This window comes from Aedes albopictus, chromosome 2 (genome assembly GCF_035046485.1).
Source record: "Aedes albopictus strain Foshan chromosome 2, AalbF5, whole genome shotgun sequence".
Classification (NCBI taxonomy): domain Eukaryota; kingdom Metazoa; phylum Arthropoda; class Insecta; order Diptera; family Culicidae; genus Aedes; species Aedes albopictus.
Genome location: NC_085137.1, coordinates 99260150 through 99278434, shown reverse-complemented (window position 1 = coordinate 99278434; position 18285 = coordinate 99260150). Strand labels below are relative to the sequence as shown.

The window sequence follows — 18285 nt, the reverse complement described above, 5'->3', positions numbered from 1 at the left end:
TAAAACGCGAATAAATACAATATAATTTGCTCAGGGTGGATGGATTCGAAAATTTTTTTTGACACAAACCTCAATTTTTTTATAGTTTCAGATAAGGAGAGTGTCAGTCGCCGCACGATGCTGGAAATCAGTGTAATAAGCTCGTTTTATACCTCTTTCTCTCTCTCACACACACACTTTTTTGAGAAAATCTTCTTCTATTCCCGATTGGCGTCATCTATACGTCAATTATTTGTGTAAAAACTTTCATGGCATCGGCAATTTAACATAAGGTTGGTCCTGCTCTTATCGATTTCGTTCCACTCCGGGCGGAGATGCATGTAAAAGTTTAAATAAATAGGGGTTATCGGGGTTAAATTGGTTACTTTGGCCAGTGCACAATGGAAAAAATAGGTATAAAACGCAAATAAATCCGATATCTCTGCTGGGAGTGGATGGATTCTAATGAATTTTAGGCACAAACTGCAAAAATCTCTACAGTTTCTTGGAGTGCAAAATCAATGATTTATTTAATTCGTGTTTGTGTTAAAACCAGAGAGTAAAAAAATCGAAGATTGAAAGTGAAGATTGACATTCTCATTTTTTTATTCGTGTTTGGCCACATTCATTGTCAGCTAAATGCCTCTCTTTTTTCATTCAATTCTCTGTCACGAATATTTTTTCACACGTCGTAAAATGTCCAATTTCAGTTAACAGACGCACAATCCGATTTAATGGACAAATATAGAAGATAATTAATATTCTAATTAACTACTATACACAAGTTTCGAGGTGATTGGAAGTATAATCGGGAGTTACGGTCCAGTTATATTTCTCAGTGAAAATTGTCAGTGATAGAAAAATTAATGAATAGGTGAAAAAATTCATTCACCAAAATGAATTTTATTTTGATCCCTCAGTTGAGGATTTACTAAATTCACGTTGAATTTCACTCATTGAAAATAAAAATTTTAAACTCTGGTTAAAACTTCCGTAGTATCGAGTGGAGCTGAATTGGTTCACCGCACGGCCTAAAAAAAAAGGAAATATCTTCAAATAACCCCGATAACCCATTTCATTTATTTAGTTAACATCAAATTCATGATAATACTGAATTAACAATTTGCCGCCATAATACTCGATTTGCAGCTACAGCTCTCCATCCTCGGTCGCGCCCAATGCTCGCCAGGTCACGCTCCACCTGGTCCGCCCATCATGCTCTCTGCGCTCCACGCCTTCTTGTGCCAACCGGATCAGTTGCAAATACCAGCTTTGCAGGATCGTTGTCCGGCATTCTTGGAACATGCCCTGCCCACCGTATCATTCCGGCTTTGGCCACCTTCTGGATGCTGGGTTCGCCGTAAAGTGCAGCGAGCTCGTGGTTCATCCTTCTCCCCCACACACCGTTCTCCTGTACGCCGCCGAAGATCGTCCTTAGCACGCGTCGCTCGAATACTCCGAGTGCTTGCAGGTCCTCCTCGAGCATGGTCCAGGTCTCGTGTCCGTAGAGGACCACCGGTCTTATTAGCGTTTTGTACATGGTGCATTTGGTGCGTGGGTGAATCTTTTTCGACCGCAGATCCTTCTGGAGCCCGTAGTAGGTCCGACTTCCACTGATGATGCGCCTCCGAATTTCACGGCTCACGTTGTTGTCAGCCGTCAGTAAGGATCCGAGGTAGACGATTTCCTCCACCACCTCAAAAGTATCCCCGTCTATCGTAACATTACTACCCAGACGGATCCGGTCGTGTTCGGTTCCGTCTACCAGCATGTACTTTGTCTTTGAGGCATTCATCACCAGTCCGACCTTTACTGCTTCGCGTTTCAGGCGGGTGTACAGCTCTGCCACCGTTCCAAATGTTCTGGCAATAATGTCCATGTCGTCCGCAAAGCACACAAATTGACCGGATTTTGTGAAAATCGTTCCCCGGCTGTTGAGCCCGGCTCGTCGCATCACACCTTCCAGAGCGATGGTGAATAGTAGGCATGAGAGTCCATCACCTTTTCGCAGTTCCCGGCGAGATTCGAATGAACTGGATAGTTGACCCGAAACCCTTACGCAGTTTTGCACACCGTCCATCGTTGCTTTAATCAGTCTAGTCAGCTTCCCAGGAAAGCCGTTTTCGTCCATGATTCTCCATAGCTCTGTGCGGTCGATACTGTCGTATGCCGCTTTGAAGTCGATTAGCAGGTGATGCGTTGGAACCTGGTATTCACGGCATTTCTGAAGGATTTGCCGTACGGTAAAGATCTGGTCCATTGTCAACCGGCCGTCGATGAAGCCGGCTTGATAACTTCCCACGAACTCATTCATTTTAGGTGACAGATGACGGAAGATGATATGGGATAGCACTTTGTAGGCAGCATTCAAAATTATGATCGCCCTGAAGTTCTCACATTCCAAATAGTCGCCTTTCTTGTGAATGGGGCAGATTACACCTTCCTTCCACTCCTCCGGTAGCTGTTCGGTTTCCCAGATCCTGACTATCAGCCGATGCAGACAGGTGGCCAACTTTTCTGGGCCCATATTGATGAGTTCAGCTGCGATATCATCCTTACCAGCTGCTTTGTTGGTTTTGAGCTGGTGAATGGCCTCTTGAACTTCCCTTAGAATGGGAGTTGGTTCATTTCCGTCCTCCGCTGCATTGGCGTCGTCGTTTCCTCGGTTGCCGTGGGCTCCCGTGCCTACGTTCTCCACGCCGTTCTGGTGCTGATCGAAGTGCTGCTTCCACCTTTCGATCACCTCACGTCTGTCCGTCAAGAGGCCTCCGTTTTTATCCCTGCATATTTCGGCTCGCGGCACGAAACCGTTGCGGGATGCGTTGAGCTTCTGATAGCACGTCCGTGTTTCTTGGAAACGGCACAGCATTTCCATTTCTTCAAACTCCGCTTCTTTCAGGCGGCGCTCCGAAAGAGGCGGGTCTGTTGTTTCCGCTTCTGTTTATAACGTTCCCCGTTCTGTCGAGTCCCTTGCTGCAGCATTACCGCCCTCGCTGCGTTCTTCTCCTCCAAAACCGTTCTGCACTCTTCGTCGAACCATTCATTCCGTCGATTCCGTTCCACGTACCCGATGGTGCTCTCGGCTGCGTCGTTGATGGCTGCTTTCACTGTACTCCAGCAGTCCTGTAGAGGGGCCTCATCGAGCTCGCCCTCGTCTGGCAACGCGGCCTCGAGATTCTGCGCGTATGCTGAGGCGACATCCGGTTGCTTCAGTCGCTCTAGGTTGTACCGTGGCGGTCGCCGGTACCGTACATTGTTGATGACGGAGAGTTTTGGGCGCAGTTTGACCATCACCAGATAGTGGTCGGAGTCGATGTTGGCGCCACGATAGGTCCTGACGTCGATAATGTCGGAGAAGTGCCGTCCGTCAATCAGAACGTGGTCGATTTGAGATTCCGTCTGCGGTGGTGATCTCCAGGTGTAACGATGAGGGAGGCTGTGTTGGAAAAAGGTGCTACGTAAGGCCATATTTTTGGAGGCGGCGAAATCAATGAGTCGTAGGCCGTTTTCGTTCGTCTGCTGGTGGGCGCTGAACTTACCAATCGTCGGTCTGAATTCCTCCTCCTGCCCTACCTGAGCGTTCAAATCTCCTATGATGATCTTGGCGTCATGGCTTGGGCAGCGATCGTACTCGCGGACTGTACCACCTACGAATTTGTGCGACTTGCTTTAATGGTAATGCTAATATAGTCGGTGAGGTTCAACAGGTTTTGATTAAGGGTTTTGTATACATATATCACAGCAAGTCATTACGCAATCAAATTCTAATACTACCCACCTCAGTTAATATGTAATCTCCCACCCACACGGTATCATTATGCACCGCGAACCAAACTATCATTACTTCTCCACTTGTTTTCGCATTGCTTATCATAAACGCTGTAAATTCTGGGATAAAGTTCGGAAATTACACCACTTCCGTCATCTTCTCGAGAACTGACGCGTTCACAGCGTGCACCGATTGAGCATCCCGTTTCAAACCAGTCAGTCCCTTACCCCGCAGCCGGTTCGTAGAAGCACTACTGCACTGCTAGCGAGCGAGCCGGAGCAGTGCAGAGCAGGATTGTTTTCATTCCTGCCTGGCTGATAAATTGTTTGCATTCTACTTTATTTCCGGACACTTTGCTTTCCGAGAAAAGCTGCTCTGCTACCATGGCGGCAAGAGCAGAGCAATATTGTCGCCCTCGGCTCGGCATTGGCGGGCGGGGACTGTTTGCTGCATCAGCACAGCACTACCACGGAGGGGTATCTACTTGTCGCATCCTGAAGTGGCTCGATCTTCATGTGGAAAACTGGGACGCTCGAGCTTTGGTGTGAATGGCAGGAAAAATCATATCATTGTTTTTTGCATGTTCTCAACGGCGTTCCCAAACCGTATACAGTATTTTTCCGAGAAAAGGTGATTCTGACATTTCCATGGTACATTGGCCGTTACAAATATTTATTTCACTTTTTGTCCCACCACCCTTTGGCTGGTCGAGGGGGGGGATAAAAATAATAAAGCATTTAATCTGAAAAATATTAAAAACTCATCGGATTTTTTAAAGAATTTTTAGAAAAACCCGAAATTTTGATAAATATTTTTTATCTGCCCCCTCAAAATGCAAATTCCAGCCAAAATTTTTTGAAGGGGGGGGGGGGGGGGGGGGGGGAGACAAAAAGTGAAAATAAAATTTGTATCAGCCTTATCACATATTCAGTTTTCTGCAAATCATCTTGATGTCGCGTTTCCAGAGTGTCAAGTGGTAATGAGAAGAGTTTAATGTTCAAGGTGCATTTAATATTATATTAATATTAAATATGGCCTATGGCAGGTTGTCTTAGTGGTGTTAAGCATGTTCGTAGTTTTGGTAACGAGTCGAAACATTCAGATGTAGGGCATTGGTTCCCTTATTAAACATGTGGCTCCCATATTCATCCTACGAAAAACAAAGGATTGAAGCGCTGTTTGTTTTGTTTTTTTTTGTATTTTTTGTGAGAAGTGAGCACGCATGAAACCAAAAAGTAGGGGAGACTGGGGAGACTTGATCCCTTTTTCTTAATTTGCCTGTAACTTCAAGAAAAACACAAAACTGGATCCGTTTTTCGTACAGAATGGAACGTAAACATCTATTGCAAGTTTACACACAACAGAAGGACTTTAAATTATTGTTAAAGTTTTCAAAACTGTGTTTCTATGGAGGCATGTCTTATGATGTATTTTTCAAAAATGGGCCACAATTGATCCCCTTTTGAGCACATGGTTGATTTAAAGGGATAATAACTCCAGAAGCTTCCTATTCATTTTCATTTCAAGTTTTCTTGTATTTTTGATGAATATGGTGAATTTGAAATTATAAGATTGCCTTAAATTGTTAAGGTTATGTTGTATTTTGAAAATGGGGAGACTTGATCCCTCTTTTAATGGTGTGTAATAAAATAATAATTATCTGACACGTTTTATCATTGAATATACTAGAATTCCGAGTAAATAGAGGCTTCCAAATAGAATTTTATTTTTCACATGTATAATGTGTGTGTAATCCTCGAGGGATCAAGTCTCCCCATGTCACTGTTGTATATACCAAGTTGCATTAATTTAAATTTTTATATAACAGCCTCATTTGAATAATTACGTTTGATAGTACTTTATTTACACTATGTGCTGTAAAATTTTGACATGATTTGGTTCAATTTTTATGTTGTATTGAGATTTTCCGGAATCGCCTAAAAGATTTCTGAAGGACTGAAAACAAACAATCAGCCATTAAAAAATAATGTAATGCACAATTAAAATCAATTGTAACCAAAACATTGCCGTCTGACAAGATGTAGCTTTGGAAAAAATATGCTAGAAGAAAACTGTTTTTGATTCCAAGAAAATATGGGGGGAACAAGTCTCCCCAGGGATCAAGTCTCCTCAGTCTCCCCTACGGAATCAATCGGTGCCTTATTCGCTCGTTTTCGAATAGGATGAATATGGGAGCTTTAGATTACTGATGACACACACCCTATATTCAAACTGATATTATGTTCGAATAAGTGTAATTACACTGATTATAATCATTATAATCAGATTTGTACCTTTTATTCCCGCCATATTTTGCTTATCCTTCGACATATACGCGTATTTCGAATACCACTTGTAATCTTCCTCAGTGTCAGTTATCCAGGATAACACTGACACTGAGGAAGATTACAAGTGGTAGTCGAAACATGCGTATCTGTCAAAGGATAAGCAAAATAAAGGTACGAAACTGAATACACTCATTTGAAAAATGAATTTGAATGCTCCGACCAAGTCCCGAGGAGCATCTTAAGCAGCTACTATTGGAGTTCGAACTGTATCCATCTGCCTTTTCCTAGTGCGACACAATAATAGATATGTGTGCACATATGCCTCCAGGCCTGTGCCGCCGCGCCGGTCGAAAGGATAGATGGGGAACAATCCGTAACAGCAAGCGGATACAAAAACATTCATCTCTTCACACATCCTGCATCACTGTTCAGGATGTGTTTACGTATCATACATCATCGCCAAGTCTGTGTCTCCCCCCGGGCTGCCGGTAGAGACTCTCAATATCTATTCCGTCGTCTCATATATGTAGGTCTTCGTTCGAGCTTGAGGTTTGTATATTTATCTATCCGCCAGGCCGGCCAGGGACGTATCGAAAACGTGACTGGGAAAGGATACACACGTCGGTCGGGCTTTTTTCTTTTCTTTATGCCCTGGAGCTCAACCGCTCGACGAAGACTCACACCTTGGATTCTATCAAGACGACTGATATAAATGGATTCTCAGAAGAGATTCGAACGGGAATGTTCGCATGATGGAAGCCTTCCAATGTGTTTATAGCAAAAAAAAAAACGAATTTGTTCCTTGCTGGAAAATATTAATTGCTTCTGTTATTAATGACATAATATGCCGAGCTTTCAGAAAACTGGCAAGTTGGTAACAGGCTGCAAGGCTCTGATTGTTTAGTAAATAATCAAAAGGCAAGGTTAGGTATACGTTTAATCAACGCAGATGTTTAATATGTTTGTACTGAAATATATTAGACCGTACTTACCTTACCAGTCAGACTGAGGCCTGAGTGTCCTCTGCTGTACGTAAAAGTCGTCTCCATTCTACTCGGTCCATGGCTTTGTGTCTCCAGATCCTCATTCTGCGAAGGGTCCGTAAATCGTCCTCCACGATCGACCCACCTAGCTCGCTGCGCACTACGTCTTCTTGTACCGTCGGATGACTCTCGAGAACCATTTTAGTCGGATTACTATCCGACATCCTGATGACGTGACCCTCCCACCGTAGCCTCCCAATTTTCGCGGTATGGACGATGGTTGGTTCTCTCAGCAGCTGAAGCAGCTCGTGGTTCACTCGCCTCCAAGTCCCGTCTTCCCCCTGCACTCCGCCGTAGATGGTACGCAACACCTTCCGTTCGAAAACTTCAAGGGCGCTTTGGTCCTCTACACGTAGGGTCCATGTTTCGTGCCTATAGAGGACGACCGGTCTAATCAGCGTTTTGTAGATAGTTAACTTCGTGTTACGGCGAACTTTATTCGATCGTAGAGTTCTGCGGAGTCCAAAGTAAGCACGATTTCCTGCCACAATGCGCCTCTGAATTTCTCTGCTGGTGTCGTTGTCGGCGGTCACCAGTAAGCCCAAGTACACGAATTCTTCAACCGCCTCGATTTAATCACCGTCGATATAAATTCGGGGTGGCGGGCGCGGTGGTTCCTCCCTGGAGCCCTTTGCCATCATGTACTTTGCCTTCGACACATTAATGACTTATCCGATTCGCCTGGCTTCACTCTTTAGTTGGATGTACGTTTCCGCCATCGTCTCAAATTGACGAGTAATAACATCAATATCATCAGCAAAACTAAGCAGCTGAACGAACTTCGGGAAAATCGTTTTACTCGTGTTTATCCCCGCTTTCCTATTACACCCTCTAAAGCAATGTTAAACAGCAAGCACGAAAGACCATCACCTTGCCGTAATTCTCTGCGAGATTCGAAGGGACTCGAGAGTGTCCCTGATACTCGAATTACGCACATCACTCGATCCATCGTCGCCTTGATCAATCGTATCAGTTTATCCGGGAATCCATATTCGTGCATAATCTGCCATAGCTGTTCTCGATCGATTGTATCATACGCCGATTTGAAATCGATGAACAAGTGATGTGTGGGCACGTTGTATTCGCGGCATTTCTGCAACATCTGCGATGGCACTTCTACGTTATGCAGCTGCTCGATGTTGAGTCGCGGCGTTCGACTTCGACGCGTGGTGATAACTGTCGAATGTTTTGAGCGCATACATACAGCGACTAAGTAGTCATCCGAATCTATATCCGCACTGCGGTTTGTGCGGACATTTGGTTATATCTAAGAAGAATTTACCGTCGATTGAAACGTGGTCAATTTGGTTTTCTGTTTGATGGTCGGATGATCTCCAGGTGGCTTTGTGGATATCTTTGCGGGGGAAGAAGATGCTTCGGACTACCATACCACGAGAGGCTGCAAAGTTTAGTGTGGGCAGTGGACGTTGATGATGCTGTTGTTGAAGAAACAGCCCTTACTCTCAACATGCACATCCTTGCGTTGATCGGCTGCCACCCGATCACACGTTGTCGCATCTTGCCCAACACTATAAATCCTGTTCCCAGTTCATTGGTGGTGCCACAGCTTTGGTAGAAGGTAGCCGCTCGATGCCCGCTTTTCCACACTTTCTGTCCAGTCCAACAAAGTTCCTACAACGCCACGATGTCGAAGTTGCGAGGACGTAGTTCGTCGTAAATTATCCTGTCACATCCTGCGAAACCTAGTGACTTGCAATTCCATGTTCCAAGTTTCCAATCGTAGTCCTTATTTCGTCGCGTGGATGCGATAACACTGGGACGACCACGCTGATGGGGCTACCACCTTGGATCTAGCTGGGCGTGGTGCAGCGTTTCTACTCAGCCGCTGGATGCCAGAACAGACGCTGTTTGAGCCACACCTCCTTGGTGAACAGACGCTCGGGTCGTACCTCCTCAATCTAGCTGAAGTCAGAAGGATAGCAGTGCCCTGCCCAGGCTGCACTACCAGCTAAGCACACAACTCTTAGCTGGCGGTCTTTGTCATCGCTTGACCCGTGGAAGCATGAGGTAGGAACTTGTGAGGACCAGAGCTATGTTGGACGCTCTCCTTTTCGACTCACCGTTTTGCAACCCTGTCAAAATACATTGTGGGGTAATTATAGTGGTAAGTGTTACATAAAATACTTGAAAAAAAAAAATAATATGCTGCAAAACTATTGAACGGGACCGTTATTTTAATCTAACCTCCCTCAATATGGTGATGTATTATAACTGTGATTTTACTAACTGAGCTATGAAAGACTCCAATAAAGTAGATCAACTTAATACTCTCAAAAACTTTCAAAGGATGATACGAGTTTGGCGACAAAATGTTTCAAAATATTTGTTTCGTCCGTTTTTCTTTTTTTTTTGTTCTGAATAGGCGAACACATACATTACATTTATTTGTTCAACATCATTAAGACAAGAACTAATCAACAATAGTACGCCACAATACTTCATCCTCGGTCGCGCCCAATACTCGTCAGGTCACGCACGCTCCACCATCGTGCTCTCTGCGCTCCACGCCTTCTTGTGCCAACCGGATCAGTTGCAAACACCAGCTTTGCATTCTTGCAACATGCCCTGCCCACCGTATTCTTCCGGCTTTGGCCACCCTCTGGATGCTGGGTTCGCCGTAAAGTGCAGCGAGCTCGTGGTTCATCCTTCTCCGCACCGTTCTCCTGCACACCGCCGAAGATCGTCCTTAGCATGCGTCGCTCGAAAACTCCGAGTGCTTGCAGGTCCTCCTCGAGCATGGTCCATGTCTCGTAGAGGACCACCGGTCTTATTAGCGTTTTGTACATGGTGCCTTTAATGCGTTGGTGAATCTTTTTCGACCGCAGTTTTTTTTTCTGGAGCCCGTAATAGGCCCGACTTCCGCTGATGATGCGCCTCCGAATTTCACGGCTCACGTTGTTGTCAGCCGTCAGTAAGGATCCGAGGTAGACAAATTCCTCCACCACCTCGAAAGTATCCCCGTCTATCGTAACATTACTACCCAGACGGATCCGGTCGTGTTTGGTTCCGCCTATCAGCATGTACTATGTTTTTGAGCATTCACCACCAGTCCGATCTTTGCTGCTTCGCGTTTAAGGCGGGTGTACAGCTCTGTCACCGGCTGGTGAGCCCGGCTCGTCGCATCACACCTTCCAGAGCGATGTTGAAGAGTAGGCATGAGAGTCCATCACCTGGATAGTTCACCCGAAACGCAGTTTAGCATACCGTCCATCGTTGCTTTAATCAGTCTAGTTAGCTTCCCAGGAAAGCCGTTTTTGTCAATGATTCTCCATAGCTCTGCGCGGTCGATACTGTCGTATGCCGCTTTATTTATTTATTTATTTTATTTATTTCATTTTATACATGTAGAGTAAGGCTTAATCCTTATTAAATTCTACAATCGGTTTTTTCATTGTCCGGACCACTTCCATAACAAAAATCATTATAATACTATCAAAACAAAAGAAAAAGAAAATATCTGTTTGCTCATTCCATTCACTTATCTTTCCCCATTAAACCAGTTCAAGCATTGCCGATGGAATCTTGAGTATGAATCAATTGATTGGATGTCTGTTGGAAGCAGATTCCATATATTTATTGCACGAACAAAAAAGGAGTCACCGTAGTGTGAAGAGAAATGCTGAGGAATTACATAGTGTCGTACACGATTGCTCCTGAAAGGTTGTATCTTGTCAGCCAAGTATCGAGGTCCATGGTGAACAATTTTGAATAAAAGAAGACAACATCGCAATTTAAAGTAATTTTGATAAGAACACCCTAAAAGTTGTCGTTGTAAATGTGTTACATGAGAATATCTTGACAAACTGTGTACCCATCGTATGCAATGATTAAGAGCAACGCGTAATCGCTCACATGAAGCTGCAGAAGCATTCAAGATTACTTCCAAGCCGTAGGATAAATGAGGCAACAATAAAGATTTGAAGAGGTTAATTTTTGTCGATACTGACAATGCTCCAGCTGTGATTTTAAGATGGCGCAGTGCTGCATAGATCTTACCGCATTTCGAATTGAATTGGTAGTCCCATTCTAGATTACTCTGGAATATAATTCCTAAGTTACTGGCTTTATCAACGTATTCAATTCGTTCGTTATTTATTATTAGTTCCGGTAATACGGGACTTGCCTGACGCCTCGAAAAGAAAATTGCTTTTGTTTTTGAGGGATTGATAGGCAGTAGATTCATCAGAGACCACCGCGCCACATTTCTTAGGTCAGCATTTATTAGTCTGGCCATCTCATTCACTCCAATGTCAGTTGAACAAAAATACAGCTGTACATCATCGGCAAACATATGGATCATACAAACTTTTAAAACAGACGGCAGATCGTTAATAAAAAGTGAAAATAATAGTGGCCCAAGGACCGACCCCTGTGGTACCCCCGATAAGATATTAATTGGGGTGGAATGATTACCGTCAATATCAACGACTTGAGAGCGATTACTTAAATACGATTTTACTAAATGTACGGCATTGCGACTAAAATTGAACTGGTGCGAAAGCTTATGAAGCAACTTCACATGGGACACCCTATCGAAAGCTTTCGAAAAATCAATAAGAAGCAAGAAGGCCACGCCCTTCCTATCTACAATCTGACTAATATCATCATGTACTTTAAGCAAGGCCGTGGTTGTACTGTGACCAGATCTGAACCCAGATTGCTGTGCACTAAGGAGGCTGAATCGTTGAACAAACCTTTGAATTTGATATTTCAAAATCCTCTCAAACGCTTTGGAAAGCGCGCATAGAATACTTATAGGCCGGAGGTTATCCAAAGCAACTCGTGAAGATTTTTTTGGTATTGGAATTATTCTTGCAGCTTTCCATGATTGGGGATATTTGGAGGTGGATATGAATAAATTGAACAAATACGTAATGGGAGTGATTACATATGGTAGAATCAATTTAATAAATTTCATAGGTATATCATCTAACCCAACAGCATTTGAGGAGATAGAAAATATAGCTGAAGTAACTTCTAGTTCATCACAAGGCTCAAAAGAAAAACCGTCTGAATTTAACGGTGGAGTTGTGGAATAAAAATCGTCTCTAGTGAAACTTTCAGCGAAATGAGCATTGATTTCATCACTGGTGTTGGTAAACTTAGAGTTATTATTTGAACTAAGTTTGACGTTCAGATGTTTAAGCTTCTTCCACAAATCTTTGCTTGAATTCGTTGTACCTAAACTTGTTGACAAATAATCAGGCCTTATTTATCAAGTCAGTCACTTTATTGCGAAGTCGCCGGAACTGCGCATGATCAGACTCATTTCTAGTAGCTATCCATTGTCTATACGCGATATCTCTGATAACCATGCTGTTGAAAATATTATCATTAAACCATGGGGCATTTTTCTTTGCCCTGGGATAACGCAGCGGAACGAAATTTTCGAATAATTCAATTATGTGCTGATTAAAATAATCAAGCGCAAGATCAGAATCCGTTATGCTGTATAGCGGAGACCAGTCCAAATCATTCAAAGTGTTTTGGAGCATTTGGGTATCGATTCTGTTGTAGTCTCTAAAGGGCTTTTCGCTATTTTCTGTTGTGCGCAAAATATTAAGAGATGAGAATATGATATCGTGTTGGGAAAAGCCAGGCGCAGCTACTTGATTGAAATTAAGTATAAAATGCGAATCATTGGTCATCAACAGATCAATCAAGGAACTTCCACTCGGGAAGAAGTGTGTCGGTTCATTGTTAACGCAAAGAAGATCAAACCTGTTCAGAACATCGCAAAGCCGACTGGTCCTGCTGCAAGACTTTTTCATATCTGTGTTGAAATCACCTATAACTACTAAATTTGAATAGTTTAATGATAATTCAGACAATTTCTGCTCCAATACATCTGAGCAATCAGTACTCGGGGGACAATACATCACACCAAGTAAGAATTTTTGACTGTTGATGCGGACCTCAGCAAACACAAACTCAGTACCATTCTGTCCATACTGTCCAGTTAATTTTGAAGCTTCAATTATTCTACAATCCAGATCAGTTTTATAATAGATGCAAATACCTCCTCCGCGACAATACTTGCGATCATTTCGGATCATTTTATATCCATCTAATGTTATTATGCCATCAAGAACACCGTCATGTAACCATGTTTCCGTGACACAAATCAAATCTAATTTACTATTCGTAAAACAACTTTTGAACTCATCGAATTTGGTTGATTGACGGGCACACAAACTTTGGGCATTCATGTGACACAAGTTAATGCAGTCATTACGAAGAGCAACATTCATAACTGCTCGGGGTATATCGGCAAAGCCTCTTCTTGATCGTGCAACATCAGCTCTTTGATCAACCGACGTCATTGTCGTACGCGATCGTCAGAAAAAACAGCCTAAACTGGCATGGTAGAATGATGGTGAATGGATACAGCAAACAGATAATAAATTGAGGAACATACATATCAATATAACTAAACAAAAAAAAATCACTAACACTAACTTAGAAAGTGGTCATTTTTCGCAAATCCGACGGATATCAAGCAGCTACGGGTCAATGATGAACTCGCCTCAACACAGCAGCAGCAGCAGCAGCAACATAGGGTCCATCCAAAGCAGCAACAACAACAACAGCAGCGTAGATGTGGGGTACACCATTGAACTTCAATCCATCGATTTTGACTTTTAGGAAGGATGGCTACATGGGAAAACTATGGGAACGGAATCATGGAAAACGTTCGGTAGGAAAATGAATATGCATAGGAAAGGTTTGTAACAGTGAAAACTTTTAGGAGTGGATTATTCAAAGGAAACTATGAGGAAGGAAGCATGGGAAAATTGGGAAGGAAATCGATTATTTTTAAGGAAAGGTTTTTTAGTGTTGAATACCACGTCCTTCAGTTGATCTACGTGGAATATCGGTTGAACTGGAGCGTTTCCGTCGTTCGGCTTCACGAAAATGGTCCCGTCCTTGGAGAAAACGTTCCTTACCTTACCGCTTCTTTTCAGCTTCAGAGCGACACCCTTGATGTTCCGAGCCGAATCGGTTAGATTCTCATTCAAATAGACGCGCTTGTCGACATCGAAACCCAGTTGGTTCAGATTCAAGCCCTTCTTCAAGAAATAACGATGGAAGAAGTCGTCTCTGGCCGCCTTGAACGCAAATTGCAACAGAATTGTTGGATTTGCGCCATCAGCGATGGGAAAACGAGCCAATCGCTTCGTGTATACTAACGGGCCATCTGTATCGTGGTACTCAAGAACAGAAGACACTTTTCGTAGCAGAGAACTGGTATTCTCCGTTTTGTAGAATGGAACACCGGTGAGAATCAGTTCACTCGATCTTGGCATCCTGCTGATGGAATCCTTGTTCTTTCGCACATCTATCTCCGTTTTAGCGTGACGTTCACTAAGCTGATCAAAATCCTGTGCGTATTCAGCCTTCAGTTGATGAACTTCCTTGCGTAGGGTTGAAATTTCGTTACATAGAGCATTACTGCTAGATTCGATGCGCTCCTCCAACTTTGAATTTCCGTCATCAATCAATTGCTTTAGATGAAACAACAGATCATCGAAGTTTCCTACGTGGGCATCGACTCTATCCAAGTGTTCCCTCGATTGCTTTTTGTTGTCATTATCATCGTTCGATCCGAACGGCAAAGCAGCTGTCGGTTTGTCTTTCGCCACTGTAGTAGCTCGGGTAGCTCTATTGGTGTGCATCATGTGAGTGATGTGAGACGCTGTTTGTTTGGCAGAAAATGACGAACAAGCACGATGGTGGAATATACGAGACTAAGCACTTCAGCAGCACGAAAACAAACTATAATTCTCGTTCAATTTTAACAGCTCCCGAGAAGTCTTCACTGTTAATTGATGTAAAACTAGTTCGTAGTTCACAATACCGTTAAAAATCGTAGCATAATTCAGAGCTACAAGTCGATGAACAGGTGATGCGTTGGGACCTGGTATTCACGGCATTTCTGGAGGATTTGCCGTACGGTAAAGATCTGGTTCATTGTCGATCGGCCGTCGATGAAGCCGCCTTGATAACTTTCCACGAACTCTTTTGTTTTAGGCGACAGACGACGGAAGATGATCTGTGATAGCACTTTGTAGGCAGCATTCAAAATAGTGATCGCGCTGAAGTTCTCACATTCCAAATGGTCAAATTTGGGATTTTCGGTAGGTTAATAGCAATATCGGTAAAAATCATCCTAAAATTGCTTCAACATATATTATCTGACCAGCCTGGGATCATAAAACGTGTTGACTTTGAAGCTGCGATTTTGCATCAGGCTTCCCGTGAAGCTATGGCTGGCCATGGCCCCTTTACGCTATCCTAGCCTCATCAATGTGGGCTTCAATACGGTAAAAGGACATGTTCCCGAAAATCCGAATTTTTCAAAAACCACGGTGATCAGATCGGTGCAACCAAATATTTTCTCGATAGCTAATGAGTTTCTGAGTTAAATGAGCTAAACATTTTTCGACTAAACGGTGGAAAATTAACGGTGATATGATCATTTTAGTTTCGTTTTATTCACGAGTTCTAAGATCTAGCAGAGTTCCAACTTCCTACTATCAATAATCATTAAAATATCAAGATTTGAAATCGAAAAAGGTACCCAGGTACCCTGCCGGCCACATAAGGGTTAATAAGGGAATCAATACCCTATTTTACTACCACTCAATAAGTGTCTTTTTATCATACTTCTGAAACAACTTCAACAATGGATGTGAATATTTAACCTTACGACCTTACTAAACATTCCAATGCAGAAAACATGAATTATCACAAAAATATTGCAGTGTTGAATATTGGGGATTGTTTGCGCTATCCGTTTTTTTTTTTGTCGACGACACCATCCTTCTCAGAAGTCCATGATCCCAAGAAGAACGAGCTCTGAATTTTGTAAATCCTACCAGGTGTGGGAATGATATAGAGTTTTTTATCTGAAATATACATTTCACGAATGAAGACAAAACTTCCCATTCTAAAGACACATGGTTCGTTAGCGTATATTATGGCAATTAATATAAAAGCGATGCGATATTTAGAAAATACTTATTCATCCCACCAGCAATAAAACAGAAAGTTTGCCTATCATTGCTCTCCAAATTGCGCAGTTTATTGTTGCTGAAGATACCGAACAGGACTTCATCATCCCTCATATTTCAACGCTAAGCCATGTTTACTACCGTTGAATCTGGTTTTGCGTACATTTAATCACTCTTCAAACAAAGTTCCACCTCCAAAAATACACCGAGCATAATAAAAATATGCCATATCATACATTCCGCACAGCACACTTCTTGGATGGAGCTTGAAACAGCAATAATGTAGGAATCCACTTTTCGGAACATGCGCGTTTCCATGTTGTTGGATTTCATCCACATCCTTTGACACGGGTACACGGGATTTTGTTCTTACGTCTAAACATCTCAATTTATCATTTTATTCTTGCTCTAAGCCAACACCGACTATCGTCCTTCTATGTGCTCTGCATAATGATTGGACTCTCGGGGACGCATCGGGACACGGTCACGATAGCGGAGGATAGTTTATGTAATCATTTGTTAACCTTTTTGGGAAAACAATTTTCTTCTTCACAGCCTCTGAGAACAGAAGTGGCCTTCATCTTTGTTTCCCATCGGTTGTGCCAGAATGTAGAAAAAGGGTTTCACTCAATCTGATTTGTTAATTTTCTGGCTTCTTTCTTATTCTCGACAACTGAAATTCGGAACTTCACGCACTTTGAATCTTTGTTAAGCAGGAAAAAGTTCAAACTAGCTAGTGGAAAAAACACTTACCCAATTAATGCCAGACAGCTTCCAGTTCATCCACTAGAAAAGTTTTCAGTTTCTCACCCACAAAAAAAATCTCATTCAATACACACCTGCAGACTGAACCACTTCTGCACACCTCGAGAGTCATCCATGGACTGAAGGATTTTCCAGAGCCAGCATCAGGACATCAGTCTCGGACCACCTTCGCACAAATGGCCATGCGTCGTCGAGCGAACAGGAATGGGCAAAGGTGCAAAAACAAACCCATCCTATTCCCGCCAAAACCGAACCCACGGTTGAAGCCCCGAACAACAGCATGCCTTCCGGCGGTAAGCCGAACAACCACGTGGTGTTCCAAAGCTGTGAGCATCAGCAACAGAGAGCAACAACATGTGGTCCTGCCGCCCCCATCCCATACCTACCGGCCGGTGCCGGTCGAACAGGCGACAGGCCGTCTGGCGTAGGGCAGGAATCAAAACAAAAATTACGGAAAATATGACTCTCTCTCTCGAGAAGCGACTAGTCATTTCAGGACATCAGATGGAAATCGAGGATGAGAGGGTTTTGCTGCAGAGGTTGATTCAACTCACTTACGAAAAAGTGGGTTTGAAAAGAAAAAGCCTTTCTTGTGCGTTCGTAAACCCATTTCAACAAAACTCAAGTGACATGTTGATGAATATCGCATTTTCATACTTACTTGATGGGCTACAACTCGTAGCGGTGAGTCTACGCCGAATGAAGTATCCGCCTCCACTGGCCTCGGTCCTGGGCCAATCGCTTCCAGTCGCCCTGATAGAGTCCTTAGGTCCTCCTCAACTGCAGAAAGCCAACGTGTGCGCGGCCTTCCACGAAGCCGACGACCCCTTCCTGGTTATCTGCTGAATATAATTTTAGCTTGTCGTTCCTCCGGCATACGAGCTACGTGTCCAGCCCACCGCAGCCTGCCGTGTTGTATTCGCTTCACTATATCCATTGTAGTAGGCTGTGCAGAGGGTGACATGAGGTCAACAGAGAATAAACGTCACTTTGATACCAATCGTCAATCTACAAACAGTGTTTTATTGGAACGTTACATTGGCGACGAGAATAAAGGACCCCGGAATCTCGTGATTACTAATATTATTTTGGATTACATGAAAAGGGAAGTATTTTCTGCTTTTGTGTGTACGTTTTGGTGTGCAAACATATTTATTGCAGGTTTACATTCACAAATACTGTGCCATGCGAGGCCATGGAAAGACCATTCACAAAACAAACAAGCAATAAATTCGGGTCTACAAGTGGCGGTAGATGGATACTACCACAAGCTGACGTCCCATCAAAATGAGTAACCCTGGCACTGTGCCATGGTAGCGCCAGGACAAGGGAGAATATGTAAGTCTACACGATTATGATCGGAAAACAGGTGAGAAAATGTTAAATTATTCATTGGAATATCCATA

At 43.2% G+C, this 18285-nt stretch overlaps 2 protein-coding genes across 8 annotated transcripts in view; both read right to left on the bottom strand.

The window, feature by feature from the left end:
• Positions 1–2860, bottom strand: part of LOC134287678 (uncharacterized) — a 182627-nt gene extending 179767 nt beyond the window's left edge. Inside the window, exon 1 of the mRNA XM_062850115.1 lies at positions 1496–2860. Coding sequence (XP_062706099.1) covers positions 1496–2854 — 1359 coding nt within the window. The 5' untranslated portion in view covers positions 2855–2860. The remainder of the gene's footprint in view (positions 1–1495) is intronic.
• Positions 1–17043, bottom strand: part of LOC109398250 (locomotion-related protein Hikaru genki) — a 47070-nt gene extending 30027 nt beyond the window's left edge. For 4 of the 7 annotated variants that reach the window (XM_029852760.2, XM_062850113.1, XM_029852761.2 and 1 more), the window contains exon 1: positions 16868–17012. The gene's annotated coding sequence lies outside the window, so the exon portion shown is untranslated. Of the gene's footprint in view, positions 1–16867 lie in introns of all 7 variants that reach the window. The other 3 variants (XM_062850112.1, XM_062850114.1, XM_062850111.1) reach the window with 3 other exon arrangements.
• Between the last annotated feature and the right edge of the window lie 1242 nt (positions 17044–18285).